The following is a 22,167-nucleotide window of genomic DNA, read 5'->3' as shown; positions in this document are numbered from 1 at the left end:
AGGAATCTGACAGGTTCATGGTCAGCTTTACTGAGGAGTTCACTATTAGTTTTTTTTAAATAAACTGGATTCAAATTCTCAAATAGTTTTGGAATGCACAGTCTCTGGATTATTTAGTCCATACCATGAGTAAATACAATTGAGGGGTTAGGAACGGCACATGACTATATTTTAGGTCACTGGATAAAACAAAACAGAAGTAATCTTTGTAGAAATTAGTTTAATGTACAATCCATTATACAATATACAAAGCACATCAGAAAGTTAACAGCGCTTACAAAACAAATGTGTGAAATTTAGTAGAACGGGGACAAAACTCCACTGAAAAGTTGCCAATAACACATTGATGACTTTTAACTAAAGGGGGGGTGAGGGTCTGTGTTTCAATATTGTGGGGAGGGGAGGATTTCTGTTTGAATTCCTACACTGCTGCAATGGATTTTCGCAGTCTCTCTGCTCCAAGGAGCTGTTCAGTGGGACTCCTGGTTTTCTCATCTCAAAACCGTTCACTTTGCAGTAACTGAAATTGGGCTGGTCAGATTCACGTTGAAATAGTAACAAACTCTGTGATCCGAACAATGAAATTTACCTTCCAGTCCTGCCTCAATATCTTCTATTTGCAGAGAATGCAGCCAATAGCTCAGACGCAGAAATGTCATTCCTTAATTGTCCAAATTAAGTTTTTTAAATGAATCTGGGAATTCAGAGCTCTGGTTGAGTGTTGGGTGACAGAACAATAACCACAAGCAGTCTCAGCCTATTAAAAATATCAGACAAGGTGGTCTTCCCATCACCATCCAGCAGCTGAAGCCTGGGCTAGAGACTCGCTACACTTCCACAGCCCATTGACTCCCAGTGTGCACACATCACTGCAGGGGAACCCGTGGAGCTGTATTTCTGGATAACATTGCTGTGGCAAAAGACAGAATCTGGAACATTCAGCTGGTGAATCATTAATTCCCAATTTTAGAATCATAGAATTCCTACAGTACAGAAAGAGGCCATTCGGCCCATCAAGTCTGCACCGACCACAATCCCACCCAGGCCCTACCTACATATTTTACCCACTAATCCCTCTAACCTACACATCTCAGGACACGAAGGACAATTTTTTTTAGCATAGCCAATCAACCTAGCCTGCACATCTTTGGACTGTGGGAGGAAACCCACGCAGACACGAGGAGAATATGCAAACTCCACACAGACAGTGACCCAAGCCGGGAATCGAACCCAGGTCCCTGGAGCTGTGAAACAGCAGTGCTAACCACTGTGCTACCGTGCCGCCCCACAAGTGGGCTCAAAGCAAGACCAATTTCAGTGCACAATAGCAGCAGCTACTCTGGTGTCGGGTTAATAAACCATAATCTCACTACAAGTTTAAAGAAAATAAAGATCATTTCTGTTGGAGGCTTGGCTTCCTCAGGCATCAATTCAATCTTTTCTGGCCTCCTTCAGCCCTGGATGCATTGACACTCAGGCTCAGAATCCCTACAGTACAAGAGGTGGTCATCAAGTCTGTATCGACCACAATCCCACCCAGACCCCCCCTAGCCCTGTAACTCCACATATATACCCTGCTAATCCTCCTGACACGAGGGACAATTTATCGTGGCCAATCAATCTAACCCACACATCTTTGGCGTGTGGGAGGAAACCCACGCAGACACGGGGAGATCGTGCAGTCTCTGCACAGTGACCTGGAGCCAGAATTAAACATGGGTCCCTGGTGCTGTGAGGCAGCAGTGCTACCACTGTGCCATCGTGCTGCCCTAAATACTCTGTTCCAAGTGATCATTCCTGACAGGAGTAGAGGCAGCAAGAACAGCAGCATAATCCACTGCCAAGTGTGGAGCTGGCCTGATTCGATACTCACACACAGGCACCAACACTGGTTAGTGATCCACTGGGAGCCGTCTCCTTGTTCACTCAACATCTGGAGTACCTGCCACTCAGGATCCACGAAACTAAATGTTCAATTTGTTTTGGAGGGTGGCGGGTGCTGCCTTTCACTGCAGAGCTCTGGGGGTTGGGTGGGGAGGGGAGGCATCACTAACCTCTTTACTGTCAGTATGAAGTGTAAAAGCAGTAAAGTCTCAGCTAGGATCCTGAGCAAAGTCCCACAGCCACGGGCATTACAAGCCCAGTGAGATTTCCCCTCAACTCCACGGCCTTCTCCGCTCTCTCCATCACTGCTTCATGGCCGTTAGAAATTTCTGTACCGGACACCGCTCCAGCCCCTGGAACGTTCTGGAAGCTGCCAAGAGAAATTCAGAACGAGGGTTTTATTTTTGCTGGCGTGCGCCAAAAAAACCTAAAGACTGGCAGCCACATTGCCTGCCCACTTCACCCCACTCACTCGAGGCCCTCTCTGTAGCTGGTGACCAGGCGCTATTCCCTTATAACCCCCAGGCTAGGGGTTAAATCAGCTCACTCTCTGCTGCAGTATAGACACACACATTGTCAATTGGCTCCTCCAGATACGATTACAACGGGCCTGGGATAGAGCAGCGCTCAGTACAGGCTGCGTCTCAGTGCGTGGCTTTCAACACCAAGCTAGCAAGCAGCAGTGTTCCAGACTGTTAGAAAAACCCCTGAACACAGGGTAAAGACAGGGCACTGGGAGATACCATCGTGATAATGGATTACAATGCAGCAGGAAAAGCAGGTGGCATCTCTGATTTTTATGATGATCTGTGTAACAGCCCAGAGTCGGTTCATATTACGGATAGAAATTATTTGACAAGATGAAGGCTCAGACAACCTGAGCTGGACACCCCAGTTAGCAGGGGCTGTTATGAAATAGTTCCCTTACCCCCAATCTACCCCCCATCAATCCACCCCCTCTCCCCATCCCGTCCCTCTCCCTGTCAAGAAGTCCTGGGGACACGAAAGATTGAGAAAGGGCGACTGGTCCAAAGTTACTGTACATCAAAGCAGGTTTCAGACCGGAACGTTCCACCAATTTATGTGGCCATGGATTAACTGAGGTCAGCTCTGTGCAGGACGGAAGGAGACGGAGAAACTCACCAAACTGTTTGGAAATGGTGTTCAGACAGGAGTCCCACTCCTGCCTGGCTCTGCCAATCAGGTTCATGGTTAGTTGCAGCTGGTCCATCTACAAGAGATCACATTTCAGCTTCATTTACACAACCAAATATCTCCAAAATCCCAGAAACCACCATCTCAAACACCAAGGACAGGAACGTACACTGGCTTTAGATCACAAACTCAGCAGCTGCTTAGTCTACAGCAGTCCGTTCAAGTCCCCCTGGCTGCTTACTTTACAAATGCAGAAACAAACTGATGGTTCAGGACTCGCTGCACAGGCCCTCAGCGACGGAGACGGGTTTCGCTCGCTCGCTCACTCTGTGAGATGGTCAGGGGCATCTGGGTTCAGATTCCTTCGCTTCTGTACGTGTGGCCCACCCGAGCCACTTGTGATCCTAAACAGATGCAGTGAACACAATGTGGCACAGTGGTTAGCACTGCTGCCTCACAGCACCAGGGACCCGGGTTTGATTCCCGGTTTGAGTCACTGTCTGTGTGGAGTTTGCACGTTCTCCCCGTGTCTGCATGGGTTTCCTCCCACAGTCCGAAAGACATACTGGTTAGGTGCATTGGCCATGGCAAATGTGTAGGTTATGGGGATAGGATGAGGGGGCAGGGTAAGACCCTTGTTTGGACAACCAGTGCAGACTCAATGGGCTGAATGGTCTCCTTCTGCACTGCAGGGACTCTACGATTGGAGCTCAATCTGTAGAGGCCTCTCAGGTTGAAGGGAGAGTTGTGCTGATCACAAGGTTAGTGTCACCGGATCCTGGGTTTGAAGCCCAAAAAGGAGACATCTGCCCTTCGGAGAGCAGATGGCCAAAACTGATGACATCCTTCTGATGCCCGGGGGAGGGGGGTTTGCAGGAGTGGAAGGAGGGAATGGGGGGGGGGGGGGGGGGGGAGAGAAGGGGGAGCAGTGATTAATGCATTGCTCTGTTGTCTTTGCCAATTATCAGCAAATCAAAAATCACAATAAGCTGGTACGACAGAAATATAATTGCTCAGCTCATTTACACCACGCCCAGATTTGTGTCGTTCCAATCCCAGTATTTTTATTGTTTTCTTGAGCAAGGATTGAAAGCATTCACCATGTGTGTGATGTTCCACACATAATCTAAAAATGCCTGAGGGAATGTGTTTCTAAAGGACAAGGCAGCATTTACAGGAGGGACTCTCTCTCCTCCCAGTGGGGATGAACCTTCGAAGATGAATGAAGACCCTACAGTGTGATGCAGGAGAGACAATTGGTGACGACGGCTGAGATAGAGGCGGCGACTGGGAAAGCCTTTCCACTCCGTAGACAGGTGAAACCAGTTTCGGGTTACAGGGACTTAGGTGTCTGTTTAGCTTCGTGGGTCATCGTTCTATCCTTGGTATCTCCAGATAAGTGCCCCGTGCGGCTATCACACAACCTCCACACCCTTCCTACTCCTGCTCGAGAGATAGATCCATCGCCTGCCCCATAGGTTTCTCTGCATTGAACCTGCTGACATTCAGACACACGGGCCAGCCAGAGTCCATTCCAGCTGCATTGGGATGAGAGTTAGACTGCTGACAAACAGCAGCTCATTCACAGCCTCTGCAACTCAATGCCAACCTGCAAACGGAAGGGCAAAGTCCCAAGGAAATGACTAATCGGGATCCATCGATGTGCAGGGAATTCCAGAACAGACTAACTCTATCAGCCAGTGTTCAACATGCGGTTAAAATATCGCCTATCCAGAGAGTCTGCCCTCTCCCCCTTCTGTCTTCAGCTTATTGGTCCCAATCTCTGACTGCTGGAAGAAATCACCACATATCACTCCCTGAGGCAGCACCTTCCAAACCCATGGCCACTCCCATCTAGAAGGACAAGGTGAGCAGACACATGGGAGCACCACCACCTGGATGTTCCACCCCTTCATCCCCAACTCTCCATCCAGATGAGAACATAAAGAAGGCAGAGCAGGAGTGAGCCATTCAGCCCATCGAGTCTGCTCTGCCATTCAATTCACATGATTGATGTGATAATCGTCAACTCCACTTTCCCGCCTTATCCCGTTAACCCTTCACTGTCGCTGGGTCAAAATTCTCAAACTCCTTCCCGAACAGCACCATGGGTGTACCTACACCATGCCATGGCCGAGAGGTGGCGGATGGAGTTTAATGCGGAGAAGTGTGAGGTAATTCACTTTGGTAGGAATAACAGATGTGTTGAGTATAGGGCTAACGGGAGGACTTTGAATAGTGTGGAGGAGCAGAGGGATCTAGGTGTATGTGTGCATAGATCCCTGAAAGTTGGGAATCAAGTAGATAAGGTTGTTAAGAAGGCATATGGTGTCTTGGCGTTTATTGGTAGGGGGATTGAATTTAGGAGTCGTAGCGTTATGTTGCAACTGTACACAACTCTGGTGCGGCCGCACTTGGAGTACTGTGTGCAGTTCTGGTCCCCACATTACAGGAAGGATGTGGAGGCTTTGGAGAGGGTGCAGAGGAGGTTTACCAGGATGTTGCCTGGTATGGAGGGGAGATCCTATGAGGAGAGGCTGAGGGATTTGGGATTGTTTTCGCTGGAAAGGCGGCGGCTAAGAGGGGATCTTATTGAAACATATAAGATGATTAGAGGTTTAGATAGGGTGGATAGTGATAGCCTTTTTCCTCTGATGGAGAAATCCAGCACGAGGGGGCATGGCTTTAAATTGAGGGGGGGTAGTTATAGAACCGATGTCAGGGGTAGGTTCTTTACCCAGAGGGTGGTGAGGGATTGGAATGCCCTGCCAGCATCAGTTGTAAATGTGCCTAGTTTGGGGGCGTTTAAGAGATCCGTAGATAGGTTCATGGACGAAAAGAAATTGGTTTAGGTTGGAGGGTCACAGTTTTTTTTTTAACTGGTCGGTGCAACATCGTGGGCCGAAGGGCCTGTTCTGCGCTGTAATGTTCTATGTTCTATGTTCTATACTCGTTCAAGGCAGCTCATCACCACTTCATCAAAGACACCTGGAGTTGGACAGTAAATGCTGACCTAGCCAGCGACACACACAATTAAAACTATATAAAAATCACCAGAAATGTACTGAATATTGCAGAAATAGCTCTCGTTCCCTCAAAGAAAGCTCCCACAGCAGCTTGCTGGGCTAACACACAACACAGTTATCTCGGCAAAGGACAGGTCGCCAACACAAACACTGACACGAGACATTGCCAATCCTGGTACTAGGCTGGGAGGTGACTTTGTGAACCACGTGGAAACCAACTCTCTCAATGTTAAACAAGACGTCCTCGGGAGCACTGAGCCACACGAGGACTTCAGAAATAAGACCAGCAGACGTAGGAGTAGAAATAGGCCATTCGGCCCATCGAACCTGCTCCGCCATTCAATGACATCATGACTGATCTGATGTGATAATCCTCAACTCCACTTTCCCGCCTTATCCCCATAACCCTCGATTCCCTTACTGATTAAAAATCTCTATCTCAGCCTTGAACATACTTAACAACCCAGCCTCTACAGCCCTCTGTGGGAAAGAATTCCACAGATTCACCACTCTCAGAGAAGAAATTCCTCCTCATTTCTCTTACTGAGATTATGGAGCCTTTACCTATAATATCTGTCCGTTGTCAAAAAAGAATTGAATAAATGATTGGCACAAGACCGTCAGAAATAACAATAAATCAATTCTTGGTTGGGCGGGGAAAGGGGGAGGGGGGGGCGCGGAGAGAGAGAGAAAGAGAGAGACACAGTCGAGTTTGATTGGCCCAACACTTTGGCCAGCTCCAAAAACATGCAGGAAAACAGAAGATGCTGCCACCTGCAGCCATGGGGACCAGCTTCACCCAGTCAGAAACTACAAAGGGTCGTGAATGTAGCCCAATCCATCACGCAAACCAGCCTCCCATCCACTGACTCTGTCTATACTTCCCGCTGCCTCGGCAAAGCAGCCACGCACCCCAGACATTCTCTCTTCCACCTTCTTCTGTCGGGAAAACGATACAAAAGTCTGAGGTCACGTACCAACCGTCTCAAGAACAGCTTCTTCCCTGCTGCTGTCAGACTTTTGAATGGTCCATTCATACATTAAGTTGATCTTTTTCTACACCCTAGCTATGACATTCTGCACACTCTCCTTTCCTTCTCCCCTATGTACTCTATGAACGGTATGCTTTGTCCATATAGCACACAAGAAACAATACTTTTCCCTGTATACTAATGAGATAATAATAAATCAAATCATTGTGAGCAGTAAATCATTGCGAGGAGACGGTCTCCCTCAGCCCATTGAGATTAGGATCGCCCTGCTGCCCCCAGCTGTGCGCGTGATCTGGGAGGAATGAACCATTCTCATCTGTTGTGGGACAATGGCCCTTTCTGCCTGTTTAGATTAAATATCACATCGAACTGACTTTGATCCCTTTTTTGGTGATCTGAGACTCCGGACCAAAACCTCACAACGCAGCGCGTCCCCGTGGCCTCCCTGCCCACCGCACTCACTATACACTCCATCGTCCGGAGAATGGACATATCCTCATTCAAATAGCGGCGATAATCGGGCTTTGTTCTGATCACATCCATCTGCGAGTTCTCCATCACAACGGCCGGCTCCAGCACCCTGTCAAACGCCGCTGCAGCTTTCTCAAAATCACTGAAAGGAGTAAAATTAGAACCGTGTTTCACAAATGGCAACAGGAAACTGGCGACAGGGAATTCCAGATCAGAGCGGCTACATCCACCCCAGCCAGTGAGAGTCACAGAGATCGCCACAATCCTGCACCAACACTTGTACTTTCAGAACAGTGAGAGAAATGGGACTCTTGGCTTACTGTCTCCTCCCAGCACCACGGGCTTGAAGGAGAGCTGCTCCCCCCTCGCCCCCAACCACCCCCTCGCACCCCCCTCTCCCAGAGCCGTACCCCCTGCCCACCACCCCCACGCACACACCCACTCCCCATTCCCCACTACCCCCCACACACACACTCCCCATTCCCCACTACCCCCCACACACCCACTCCCCATTCCCCACTACCCCCCACACACACACTCCCCATTCCCCACTACCCCCCCCACACACACACTCCCCCCCACACACACACTCCCCATTCCCCACTACCCCCCACACACACACTCCCCATTCCCCACTACCCCCCACACACACACTCCCCATTCCCCACGCCACCCCACACACACACTCCCCATTCCCCACTAGCCCCCACACACACACTCCCCATTCCCCACTACCCCCCCCCACACACACACACTCCCCATTCCCCACTACCCCCCCCACACACACACTCCCCATTCCCCACTACCCCCCACACACATTCCCACTCCCCATTACCCCCTACACACACACCCACTCCCCACTACCTCCACACCCACTCCCCATTCCCCCCCACACAGTCCCCATTCCCCCCCCACACACACTCCCCATTCCCCCCCACACAGTCCCCATTCCCCCCCCACACACACTCCCCATTCCCCACTCCCCCCCCACACACACCCACCCACTCCCCCCACACACACACCCACTCCCCATTCCCCCCCCCCACACACCCACTCCCCCCACACACCCCTGCTCCCCATTACCCCCCACACACACACACACCCATTCCCCACCGCGCCCCCCCCCCACACCCCTGCTCTCCTTCCCCCCCCCCCCCACCCGCCCTATGGTCATTAGACTTTTGATTCCAGATTCTTATTGAATTGAAATGTCACCGCCTGCTGTGGTGGGATTGGAACCCGGGTCGATGGAGCATTTCGCTGGGTCTGTGGATTCTAGCCCAGTGACAATCCCACTGCCATCTCCTCCTCTGAAGTAGTCCCGTGTGATATCTCTTTTCAGGGGCTTTCTACATGTGGAAGTCACACGTGGGACTGGTTTAATGTGACAGTCACTCACAGAGGAGGCTCCAGTGTATCAGAAACCAGAGTAAGAAGAAATCGTTCAGCAACTTACACAGTCGCAGCTTCGGATCTCTGGCGATAGACGTCCAGCAGCTGATCCCAGGCTTTACACTCAGCGTTTAGTCTGTAAATAAACAGCAGAGTGCAGGCTTCACTTCCACTGAAAGCATTGCTGAGGAACCCCTCACTAGAAGACCAGAATCTACACAGCCTAACCAGCTGGCTGGAGACCACCCACCCCGAGGAACCCTACAACCCCCCCCTCACCACCCCCCCACTCTCCACCCTCGCGGGGGCCGACACAACCCTGCCCCGCCGCTGCGGGGGCTGCCACAACCCCACCCCCCCTCCACGGGGCCGACACAACCCTGCCCCACACCCTCTCACTGGAAGGGCAATTTATAGAAGCCTACAGTGCAGAGAGGCCATTCAGCCCATCGAGCCTGCAGTGAGAACAATCCCACCCAGCCCTATCCCCAAAACCCCATGCATTTATCCTGTACTCCCCCTGACACTAAGGGGCAATTTAGCATGGTCAATGCACCCAACCCGCACATCTTTGGACTGTGGGAGAAAACCGGAGGAAACCCACGCAGACACTGGGAGAACGTGCAGACTCCACACAGACAGTGACCCAAGCCGGGAATCCCTGGCACTGTGAGGCAGCAGTGCTAACCACTGTGCCATCCACTGATACATACAAAAATATTTGAACTGTCCAGTTTTCCCAATGCAAATCTAGTCACTGCCAATATTAACACCCGTCATGTAAAAGAGCTTGGCCCTGCCTCCACTCCCATGCATTCTTGATGATGACATCAAGGTGGGTTAATGGTTAAGCGTGTGTGCTGGGACGGAGTCTCACAGGCCTGGCAGGCGTCACATTCAGAGCCATGTTTGTGTTCTGTGTTAGCTGAACCTTGGCCAGTATATTGAGAGGTGTGCAGCCAATGACAAGGGTCTGCGGAGAATGGTGAGACTGGACACGGCCATTTGATGATTAACGGGTGTGCGGACATTCCGGTCTCTGGGCATACGTACGGAATAACTGCTTGGGGAGGCACCAGAGTGTCAACACTCATGGCATCTGCACCCCGACGGAAGGCAAGTTCCCCCAGGAGGGCAAGGGAGGAAAATAAAATGCTGAAGCACCAAGCTACACACATTATCGAGATCTCCTGAAGGGAGCTGCTCCCCTCGGATCCCTGAATATTAGGGCTGCAAGATGGAGAAGGCAAACAGCACCACCAATAGGAAGGAAATGGGACTGCTGGCTTGGTGCGACACACCGATTCTGGAATTAGCTCCGGCCTCTCCTATCCTGCCCTGGGACAGGGCCCAGCTTCCTCTTGCTGACCCACCAGTATCTGGGACCTGGATCCCACTGCACAGATTCACAGACTCACTTCACCCACTGAGGAAAAAGAATAATAATCACTGTTCAAAAAAAACCTCAGATTGAGATCGAGCTTCTCTGATTGTTGGGACGCCCCGATAAACCGTACTTCAGAAACAGAGTAAGTTTATTTATTAGTGTCACAAGTAAGGCTTACATTAACACTGCATTGAAGTTACTGTGAAAATCCCCCAGTCGCCACACTCTGGTGCCTGTTCGGGTAACACTGAGGGAGAATTTAGCACGGCCAATGCACCCTAACCAGCACGTCTTTCAGACTGTGGGAGGAAACCGGAGCACCCGGAGGAAACCCACGCAGATACGGGGAGAACGTGCAGACTCCGCACAGACAGTGACCCAAGCCGGGAATCGAACCCGGGTCCCCGGCGCTGTGAGGCAGCAGTGCTAACCACTGTGCCGCCCAGTCACAGTTTATTACTGACTGCCATTGATAATGTAGGAAGCACTCAGCTCATCTGCACAGCAAGCTCCCACAACGTGTGGCCAAATGTTTCTGTGGTGCTGAGTGAGGGATAAATATCGAGCAGGTTGCTGGGCGCGGGTTCCCTGCCCTGCTTTCAAATAGCACCATAGGATCTTTTACATCTGCCAGAAAGCGAACCCAGGGCCCAAGATTAACATCTCATCTGAAAGATGGCGTCTCTGACAGTGCAGCACTCCCTCAGTACTGAACTGGAGTGGCAGCCTGGGCTTTGATGCTCAGGTCTAGAACCCACAAACCTTCTGACTCTGAGACAAAACTGCTACAAACTGAGCCGCGGGCGACACCAGTCGATACCTCTAAGCTTCTAAAAGAGTTTACTGGTCAGGAATGCCCCTTTATGAGCTGGCCCTGCAGTTTTGAGTTTTAACACAGAACGAGGGGCCAGGATATCATACCTGGAAATGTCATCCTTCAACTGCTTCATCATTAGCTCCATCTCTGGAGTGGGGATAACACTGAAAAATAAACATCACTAACGTCACCAATACTGGCACCGGGATAATACACAACAGCGGATTATGGGAATCACTTAAAGGCAGGGTCTAGGAGAGAGAACCAGTGGTTGCACCAACAGCAATCATACAGCCCAGTGCCACTGGATGCTGTCTTCAGGAGGGGCGCTGGATATAACTGGCCTTCTCCAGGTTCTTTGTTTCAAAGTGTGGAGGCATTCTGCTGTAGGACACACCCTCGCAGCATCACTGAGACACAGTCTGAGACGCAGAACTCTTTGCTGCAGAAGGCTGTGGAGGCCGGGTCATTGAGTGTCTTTAAGACAGAGATAGATAGGTTCTTGATTAATAAGGGGATCGGGGTTATGGGGAAAAGACAGGGGAATGGGAATGAGAAAAATATCAGCCATGATTGAATGGCGGAGCAGACTCGATGGGCCGAGTGGCCTCATTCTGCTCCTATGTCTTATGGACTTGGTAATCGCAGCCACCAGCAGGGAGTGCTGACTGGTGTTAACATCTCCCCAATTCCCGCAGTGAGAACTCAATGTCTCCACCCTGGCATCATCCTAGCGGCTTGTCACTGAGCAGTGCAGACCGAGCTCGGATCTCCAACACGGCTTCCCAGGTGGGAACGAAAAGAGAGAATGTTTTATCCACATAAACATAAAGCTGCCTCTAAAACTACAAGAGCCACCAGTGTGGCCTGTCCAGCAGACGTGGTTGGGTTACTCACTCGTCGGATTTCTCTGTGCATTTCCTCAGCGTCCCGTCGAGTTTCATTGTCTCTACAATCCGCTTGATGTCACTGGAAATACTCGAGGCTGCGAGGACACAAGAATAAAAAGATTAAACAGCGCGAGGGAAAAACACACTCTCACCACGCACGCACACACACACAGACACAGCAGGACCGTCCCCAGACTGCGCAGCGGCCCCCCCCGCCCCACCCCATCCCAGACTGCGCAGCGCCCCCCCCCCGCCCCACCCCAGACTGCGCAGCGCCGCCCCACCCCTCCAGACAGCGCAGCACCCTCCTCTCCAGACGGCGCAGCGTCACCCCACCCCAGACGGCGCAGCGTCACCCCACCCCAGACTGCGCAGCGCCACCCCACCCCTCCAGACGGCGCAGCACCCCCCTCTCCAGACGGTGCAGTGCCGCCCCCCCCACTCTCTCCAGACGGCGTAGCACCGCCCGAGCCCCGGCCATATTAGAGGCGATGCAGCAAAGACGCTTTTCTCTGGATAAATTCTCTAGCCGGTAATAAAGAGAGGAATCGCTTTTTTCCAAAGAGCTTTGATCCACTTCGATGCAGCAGCTGAGCTATTCATTATTTTCCACTTCACAACGAGATTACTAATGATTGGAATATTGCTGCTAACACTCACTTCACTGTTTAATACATTTGGTTCCCAGGGAAGACGCTTGGAAACGCAAAACCAGAAGATATGGGAGCAGAATTAGGCCACTCGGCCCATCGAGTCTGCTCCACCATTCAATCATGGCTGATAAATTTCTCAACCCCATTCTCCCGTAACCTTTGATCCCCTTACCAATCAAGAACCGATCTCTCTCTGTCTTCAATACACTCAGTGACCCGGCCTCCACAGCCTTCTGTGGCAATGAATTCCACAGATTCACCACCCTCTGGCTGAAGAAATTCCTCCTCATCTCGGTTCTAAAGGGTCGTCCCTTTACTCTGAGGCCGTGTCCTCGGATCCTAGTCTCTCCGACTAATGGAAACATCCTCTCCATGTCCACTGTATCCAGGGCTTTCAGTATTCTGTACGTTTCAATGAGATTCCCCCCTCATCATTCTAAACTCCATCGAACATAGACCCGGAGTCCTCAAATGCTCCTCATATGTCAAGCTTTATTCCAGGGATCATTCTCGTGAACCTCCTCTGGACCCTCTCCAGGGCCAGCACAACCTTCCTTAGATACGGGGCCCAAAATTGCTCACAATATTCCAAATGTGGTCTGACCATCATGAAAGAGATAATCTATATTTCAGCCAGACAGAGTGGTAAACATCAAGGTGAAAGGAAGGTGAAAGGAAGTGAAACACAGAATTTTGATCCACATGATGTTGTTTTGCACCAGTTTTTCTCGGGGGGGGGGGGGAAGAGACCATGCACAAATAGTCAAAGCCACCCACAGTGTCAATGACAACTTGCTGCAGCAGGTGAGTGCCACACAGGCTCTCGATGAGACAGCCTCGAATGGGATCGACTTCACCTTCAGAACCGGCTTCATCCTACAACTGCGCAAAGCATCACCACGGGGGCCTGGTGGATTGGAGTATCCGAGTGACATCATTCCACAGGCCCAGAGAGTGGCTAGAATGTGCAACTTGAAAAGTTTTTAAAAGTTTGTTTATTCGTCGCAAGGCTTACATTAACGCTGCAATGAAGTTAGTGTGAAATTCCCCGAGTCGCCACACTCCGGCGCCTGTTCGGGTCAATGCACCCTAACCAGCACGTCTTTCAGACTGTGGGAGGAAACCCAGGCGGACACGGGGAGAACGTGCAAACTCCACACAGACAGTGACCCAGGCCAGGAATCAAACCCGGGTCCCTGGCGCTGTGAGGCAGCAGTGCTAATGGCTGTGCCACCCCTAGGAATGAACAAAGAACAATACAGCACAGGAACAGGCCCTTCGGCCCTCCAAGCCCGCGCCCCTCCCCGGTCCAGGATTGAATCCTGAATCCAGGATCCCTGCCCAATTTTCCAGCCTATCTACATACTAATATCCTATCCACCGAGCTGTCCCTCACAGCTACGATGCTTTGTTCATCACAACCTATTAACTCACCCCCACCGCCCCATTCCAGACCATGTGATCTCCAGGGAGAGGCGAAAACCCAGAGTGAAAACCCCAGGGCCAATATGGGGAAAAAAAATCTGGGAAATTCCTCTCCGACCCCCTGAGGCGATCGAAACGAGTCCAGGAGATCACACTGGCCCTGATCGGAAAATGCTTCCCAACCCTATTCATTTCCACTTCCACGAACACCATATGAATTCCCTGCCCCCGAGACAGGTTCCCAACTATCCGCAGTCTCGCTCTGTACTGGCACCAGCAAGATGATCATAGAATGAAGCCTTGAAACGAGAAACAAAGAACAATTAGCCCGCGCCGCTCCCTGGTCCAAACTAGACCACTCTTTTGTATCCCTCCATTCCCACTCCGTTCATATAGCTGTCTAGATAAGTCTTAAACGTTCCCAGTGTGTCCGCCTCCACCACCTTGCCCGGCAACACATTCCAGGCCCCCACGACCCTCTGTGTAAAATATGTCCTTCTGATATCTGTGTTAAACCTCCCCCCCTTCACCTTGAACCTATGACCCCTCGTGAACGTCACCACCGACCCGGGGAAAAGCTTCCCACCGTTCACCCTATCTATGCCTTTCATAATTTTATACACCTCTATTAAATCTCCCCTCATCCTCCGTCTTTCCAAGGAGAACAACCCCAGTTTCCCCAATCTCTCCTCATAACCAAGCCCCTCCATACCAGGCAACATCCTGGTAAACCTCCTCTGTACTCTCTCCAAAGCCTCCACGTCCTTCTGGTAGTGTGGCGACCAGAACTGGACGCAGTATTCCAAATGCGGCCGAACCAACGTTCTATACATCTGCAACATCAGACCCCAACTTTTATACTCTATGCCCCGTCCTATAAAGGCAAGCATGCCATATGCCTTCTTCACCACCTTCTCCACCTGTGACGTCACCTTCAAAGATCTGTGGACTTGCACACCCAGGTCCCTCTGCGTCTCTACACCCTTTATGGTTCTTCCATTTATCGTGTAGCTCCTCCCTACATTATTCCCACCAAAATGCATCACTTCGCAGAACTCCATCTGCCATTTCCTTGCCCAAAATTCCAGCCTATCTATATCCTTCTGTAGCCTCTGACAATGTTCCTCACTATCTGCAAGTCCTGCCAGTTTTGTGTCGTCCGCAAACTTACTGATCACCCCAGTTACTCCTTCCAGATCATTTATATAAATCACAAACAGCAGAGGTCCCAATACAGAGCCCTGCGGTACACCACTAGTCACAGGCCTCCAGCCGGAAAAAGACCCTTCCACTACCACCCTCTGTCTTCTATGACCAAGCCAGTTCTCCACCCATCTAGCCACCTCCCCCTTTATCCCATGAGATCCAACCTTTTTCACTAGCCTACCATGAGGGACTTTGTCAAACGCTTTACTAAAGTCCATATAGACAACATCCACGGCCCTTCCTTCGTCAACCAGGAAAGTAACTGAGCAGATTGGGTTTGTACTCGTTGGAATTTAGAAGGCTGAGGGGGATCTCATAGAGACCTATAAGATAATGAAGGGGCTGGATAGGGTAGAGGTGGAGAGATTCTTTCCACTTAGAATGGAACTAGATACACAGCAAGAAAAAGGAAAACTAGAATATAAAGATTGGATGGCATGAAGTAACGTGGGAGGAAACATGTTGCAACTCTGCAAGGCCGGCATGTCACATTGTGCATCATGCTGGTACCATTGCCCAGTCCCAAGTTAACCCTTGTTCTGTCAAGCATCTTTACATTGCAACGCAGCAGCTTAACACACAGAGACTGACGGGATAATATAAACCTGGTGTACGGGAGTGGCAAACACTAGCAGATAATATAGTGTGTGGGGGACAAGACGAAAGCTTAACTCCACCCACAGGGTTCTCAACCAGGAAAGTAAAGCTTTGCGGAGGGTAAATCAGAGACGGCAAACTGAAGATATTTCCAACTCACCATGTGTTTGAAAGGAATTCAGGCTGAAGTCACCTCGTGGCTCCAAGGAGCGTTGCAGCTTCTGCAGAGTATACTGAGATAGAAACAACAACTTCTTTACATCTATTCATTCAAAAAACATCGACAGTCAAAGGAAAATTTCTTTACAAATATATACAGATGCTATTATAGCTGAGCCCGTGCGTTACGGCTTAATATTAACCACAAGCCTGTCATGAGCCCAAATCAGAACCTAATGTGGTCCCAAATGTGGTTAGAATTCGGATAGGGGCCAGTAACTTTAAAGTAGATGAAAATTGAAATCCCAGTTACTCATGTTACAAGTCAGGCTGGACACTTCAAGGTGTTCTATGAAGCTCGCCTGACCTGTAACGTTTTATGTTGAATTTGGCTAGAATGACCATGAGAGGTTTCACCCCAAGTGTGACTCAACTGACCCACGAGGAGCATTTGTCAAAAACAAAGTTTAATTAAGAATATTGTTGACATTTATATAGTTAGACACTTAGCAAGAACTTTTAACAGTTAGAAACAAGTAACACAATAACCACGATAATGTATAACTCTTAAGGAAATATCTCCAATGTGTTCCAGCCAAAGCCAACATCCAATACACAAAACCCTCCAAATACACACAATACAGCACAGGGTAATGCCCACTTGTTACTGGAATCCAGCCTCCTGGGCTGAATGCTGCAAATCCCTAGTGAAGAAACTCAGAAGAGGTTGTAGAGGTTGGAGGGAGTGCAGAGAAGGTTCACCAGGTTGATACCAGAGATGAGGGGTGTTGATTATGAGGAGAGACTGAGCAGATTGGGTTTGTACTCGTTGGAATTTAGAAGGCTGAGGGGGATCTCATAGAGACCTATAAGATAATGAAGGGGCTGGATAGGGTAGAGGTGGAGAGATTCTTTCCACTTAGAAAGGAAGCTAGAACTAGAGGGCACAGCCTCAAAATAAAGGGGGGTCAGTTTAGGACAGAGTTGAGGAGGAACTTCTTCTCTCAGAGGGTGGTGAATCTCTGGAATTCTCTGCCCACTGAAGTGGTGGAAGCTACCTCGTTGAATATGTTTAAATCACGGATAGATGGATTCCTGATCGGTAAGGGAATTAGGGGTTATGGGGATCAGGCGGGTAAGTGGAACTGATCCACTTCAGACCAGCCATGATCTTATTGAATGGTGGGGCAGGCTCGAGAGGCTAGATGGCCTACTCCTGCTCCTGTTTCTTATGTTCTTATGTAGTCGAATCTGTTTCCCAAAACACAGCTTCTTTAAGGCGAACTGATAATAGTTTCAGAACCAAAGAGAAGAACAGGGAGAGGGAGAGGGAGAAAGACTGCTTCTTAGCTCGCTGCTAAACTGCTTCCACCACTCCAAAACGAAACTGATAACCCAAAGGAAAAAACCCCCATCACCTGACTGCCACAGCTTAGCTCCACCCCCAAAGACATCGCTGAAGCTGTAAGCTGCATTTTTTAAAAAACCTTTCTTAAAGGTACACTCACATGACACTCACTAAGGAAATAAAGCCACAGGATGCTATTTTTAAACAAATAGAAGAAATGTTACGATACACGAGTTAACAAAGCAGCCACAATTATCTATCTTATACTCTAACATCCAGAATTAACATTATGGATGGCGCGGTGGCACAGTGGTCAGCACTGCTACCTCACAGCCCCAGGGACCTGGGTTCGATTCCCGGCTTGGGTCACTGTCTGTGTGGAGTTTGCACATTCCCCCCGTGTCTGCGTGGGTTTCCTCCGGGTGCTCCGGTTTCCTCCCACAGTCCAAAAGACGTGCTGGTTAGGGTGCATTGGCCGTGCTAAATTCTCCCTCGGCGTACCCAAACAGGCGCCAGAGTGTGGCGACCAGGGGATTTTCACAGTAACTTCATTGCAGTGTTAATGTAAGCCTACTTGTGACAATAAATAAAACTTTAAAAACTTAGCATCAGGAAAACGTGAATTAACAAACAAACTGCAGTTGAACACACCACAAAGACCACTTTAAAATGGCAGACACAAGAGACCAATCCCCTGAATTTTCTCAACAACTCACCCAGATATTAGCGAGTAACTTTTTCACAAATTAATTTTATAGGGTGTGGGCATCGCCGGCTGGACCAACATTCATTGCCCATCCCTAACTGACCACCATTTCAGAGGGCATTTGAGAGCCAACCACATTGCTGTGGCTCAGGAGTCATATGTAGGCCAGACTGGGTAAGGATGGCAGATTTTATTCCCTAAAGGACATTAGTGACCAGATGGGTTTTTCCAACAATAAATTCATGGTTATCAGTAGATTGTTAATTCCAGATTTTGAGTGAGTTCAAATTTCACCATCTGTTGTGGTGGGATTCGAATGCAGTTCCCCAGAGCATTACCCTTTGGATTCTAGTCTAATGACAATACCACTACGCCACCACCTACCCCGCTAACTAAAATTCATTAAAACTGACTTCCCAGAGCAATTTCAGTTCCTCCTTCAAAGATCTTGCTTCCCATTTCTTTCAAAAGCTGCTCCAACTCATTTATCTCAATGGCTGCTCATCTCACAGCTGTCAATCTCTTCTCCTGAGACTGCATCCCACTGGATTCAAAAGGCGGCGCTAAGGCAGCTAATCACTGGCACAATTCCAGATCGCGAGCAGATGTCGGCAGATTACAGGCCGCCAGCCTCACGGAGGTTTTGATGAATCGCTGGTCCTAGAACTCTAGCTGCTCCGAGAAGGACATCACTGCCCCAGGGCCTTCCTGAGCCCCAGCTCCCAGCAACAAGGAGCTACCAACAGCTCCCAGGGCTTCCCTGATCCTTTGTCCCCTTAGCAGCACGCGGCTAACGGCAGCACTGCTACCTACCTCAACTGACCTTTGACCTGAAATGTGACCTAATATCTCCCAACAAGGTTCTGCCCCCTTTCCGAGGCAGAATTTGATGTGGCCAAGCGGAGGACATTTCACACCTTAAATGTTATAGATCTGGTGAAGAAGAGGCCACTCAAGTATTAAATTACTGCGACCTCACGGACACAACACAAAAAAATCCAAAAAAAATATAGGATGCATCACACTTCTGAATTCCAGAGTAACAAGTGACTGCAACAACAGCGTTAGAAATTGGCAAAGACACCTTTCTCACAATAGTGAAAAGCGAGTCTAGTTTTTAAGTTTATCTGTGTCACAAGTAGGCTTACATTAACACTGCAATGAAGTTACCGTGAAAATCCCCTGGTCGTCACACTCCGGCAACTATTCGAGTCTAGAACTGGGTTCAAGTTCCACCCCTCCCTACAGCAGTGCTGGAGCTCCAGAATACAAAGACTCACTCCTCTGCTTATGGTAGGGAGTGACAAGAAAAATAAGAAAACAAATTTTTATTTACCTGTTTAAATTTTGAACATGTCAACACAATGGAGGCGGTACGGTGGCACAGTGCTTAGCACTGCTGCCTCACAGCGCCAGGGACCCGGGTTCGATTCCCGGCTTGGGTCACAGTCTGTGCGGAGTCTGCACGTTCTCCCCGTGGGTTTCCTCCGGGTGCTCCGGTTTCCTCCCACTGTCTGAAAGACGTGCTGGTTGGGGTGCATTGACCCGAACAGGCGCAGGATTGTGGCGACTAGGGGAATTTCACAGTAACTTCATTGCAGTGTTAATGTAAGCCTTGTGACTAATAAATAAACTTTACAGTCCATGTTGGATATGATATGAAAATTTCATCTCCCCGTCACTTTTTACTGAAATCCCAGTGATTACACCAATGTCAGGACTTGCAGCAAGCAAACTGGACAACCAAAGTTTCTTACCTCCGAACATGCCTGAAACAGCAGCGCCAGTCTTTCATCCTCGGGTAAATCCATCCTGATACCCTCACAGATCTCTGAATAAATGGATAAAGATGAAAAGCTAGGGGTAAAACACTCACTTAAATATCCAGTCAGAGTTTCCAACCTTACAATATCTGCACTCTTGGTGTGGTAATTATTTGAAATAATGCATTATATTATTTTGATTTTAAAAAATCTTCCAGCCTCATTTTTCCCCTCAAGAACCACGTTAGATCATAGAATCCCTACAGTGCAGAAGGAGGCCATTCAGCCCATCGAACCTGCACTGACCACAATCCCACCCAAGCCCTATCCCCATAACCCCAAGCATTTACCCTAGCTCGTCCCCCTGACACTAAGCGGCAACTTAGCATGGCCAACCTACCCGACCTGCACATCTTTGGGAAAATAGATTGCTTAAAGTTAGTCTATTTATTCGTCACCAGTAAATGTAACACTGTAATGAAGTTATTGTGGACGGCACGGTGGTTAGCACTGCTGCCTCACAGCTCCAGGGATCCGGGTTTGATTCCCAGCTTGGGTCACTGTCTGTGTGGAGTCTGCACGTTCTCCCCGTGTCTGCCTGGGTTTCCTCCGGGTGCTCCGGTTTCCTCCCACAGTCCAAAGATGTGTGGGTCAGATGCTTTGGCCATGCTAAATTGCCCCTTAGTGTCCTGAGTGCGTAGGTTAGCAGGGTAAAAATGTGGGGTTACGGGGATAAGGCCTGGGTGGGATTGTTGTGGATGCAGAAGCGATAGGCCAAATGGCTTCTTTCTGCACTGTAGAGTTTCTATGATTCTATGAAATTCCCCCAGTCGCCACATTCCAGCGCCTGTTCGGGTACACTGAGGGAGAATTTAGCACGGCCAATGCACCCTAACCAGCACGTCTTTCAGACTATGGGAGGAGACCGCAGCACCCGGAGGAAACCCACGCAGACACGGGGAGAACGTGCAGACTCCACACAGACAGTGACCCAAGCTGGGAATCGAACCCGGGTCCCTGGCGCTGCGAGGCAGCAGTGCTAACCACCGTGCCACTGTGTTAGGATCTACATGGGCAGTTCTCAGTCGCACAATTGTGTCTGAGAGACAAGCACAAGGTGATTATAATGCTGGAATACGTTATTAATGCTGCCATACCGCACTCTGAAAGGGAAGGGGAACAAAATATGGGCTGGAGTAAAGTGGTTGGAACAGGAGAACTCCGGATTAACAAAGGCCACTTTGCCTGCCTCAGCCACTTCAAAGGCATTGCATTACACTGGACAAAGCAACATAAAGACTCGCCTTTACACAGCACCTTGTATTACAAAGCCTATTGCACTTTCTGCAGTTGTAAAGGACAGAACCAAAACAGCCTTAATTACCCCCACCCAAAAATAGCAATGCAATAACGACCAGATATTCTAGTGTTCCTGACCCAATAAGTATTAGGAACACAGAAGCAGAAGGCCATGCCTGATCTGCCATTCAGTAGGATGGACCTGTCTTAATACTTTAGTTTAGGGTTTCCCAAACTTTGAGCGGGGGATCCCCAAGTGACCTGCCAAGGCCATCCCAAAAATTCTCAAAGTCGACAGTCTATTGCCACAAAATAGGTGCAAACACAGAAACCAAAGGTAACAGTCTTTTCTAGCTGTATCTTTGCATTTGGGTTAGATTCCCAGCTGGGGTCACTGCCTGTGCGGAGTCTGCACGTTCTCCCCGTGGGTTTCCTCGGGTGCTCTGGTTTCCTCCCACAGTCTGAAAGACGTGCGGGTTAGGGTGCATTGGCCGTGCTAAATTCTCCCTCAGTGTACCCGAACAGACGCTGGTGCGCGTGTGCACGCGCTCTCTCGGGGCCCTCTCGCACGCGCGCGCACACGTTTCCGCCACTGTCTCTCACTCTACCCACACCCATCACACACGTGGTCTCCGCCACACACTCCTCCGCCCCACACCACGCAACTCCCCTCCCCGCCGCCCTCCCCCACACAACCCCCCCTCCCCACACAACTCCCCCCTCCCCTCCGCCCCACCCGACCCCCCTCCCCTCTGCCCCACTCCACGCGACCCCCCCTCCCCCCCACGCGACCCCCCCTCCCCACGCGACCCCCCCTCCCCACGCGACCCCCCCTCCCCACGCGACCCCCCCTCCCCACGCGACCCCCCCTCCCCCCCATGCGACCCCCCCTCCCCCCCACGCGACCCCCCCTTCCCCCCACCCCACGCGACCCCCTCCCCCCCACCCCACCCCCCTCCCCACGCGACCCCCCTCCCCCCCCACCCCATGCGACCCC

General features: G+C 50.1%; 1 protein-coding gene across 2 annotated transcripts in view; it reads right to left on the bottom strand.

The window, feature by feature from the left end:
* Positions 1–200: 200 nt before the first annotated feature.
* dsn1 (DSN1 component of MIS12 kinetochore complex) overlaps positions 201–22,167 on the bottom strand; it is a 53,053-nt gene continuing 31,086 nt past the window's right edge. For both annotated transcript variants that reach the window (XM_078235106.1, XM_078235105.1), the window contains exons 5-12: positions 19,866–19,939; positions 16,056–16,128; positions 12,022–12,109; positions 11,229–11,288; positions 8,985–9,056; positions 7,520–7,670; positions 3,028–3,115; positions 201–2,254 (exon numbers count right to left, since the gene is read on the bottom strand). In XM_078235106.1, coding sequence (XP_078091232.1) covers positions 2,187–2,254; positions 3,028–3,115; positions 7,520–7,670; positions 8,985–9,056; positions 11,229–11,288; positions 12,022–12,109; positions 16,056–16,128; positions 19,866–19,939 — 674 coding nt within the window. In that variant the 3' untranslated portion in view covers positions 201–2,186. The remainder of the gene's footprint in view (positions 2,255–3,027; positions 3,116–7,519; positions 7,671–8,984; positions 9,057–11,228; positions 11,289–12,021; positions 12,110–16,055; positions 16,129–19,865; positions 19,940–22,167) is intronic.

This window comes from Mustelus asterias, chromosome 19 (assembly GCF_964213995.1).
Source record: "Mustelus asterias chromosome 19, sMusAst1.hap1.1, whole genome shotgun sequence".
Classification (NCBI taxonomy): Eukaryota; Metazoa; Chordata; class Chondrichthyes; order Carcharhiniformes; family Triakidae; genus Mustelus; species Mustelus asterias.
Note: the sequence above shows the minus strand (reverse complement) of the source record. Positions and strands in the feature narration are given on the sequence as shown.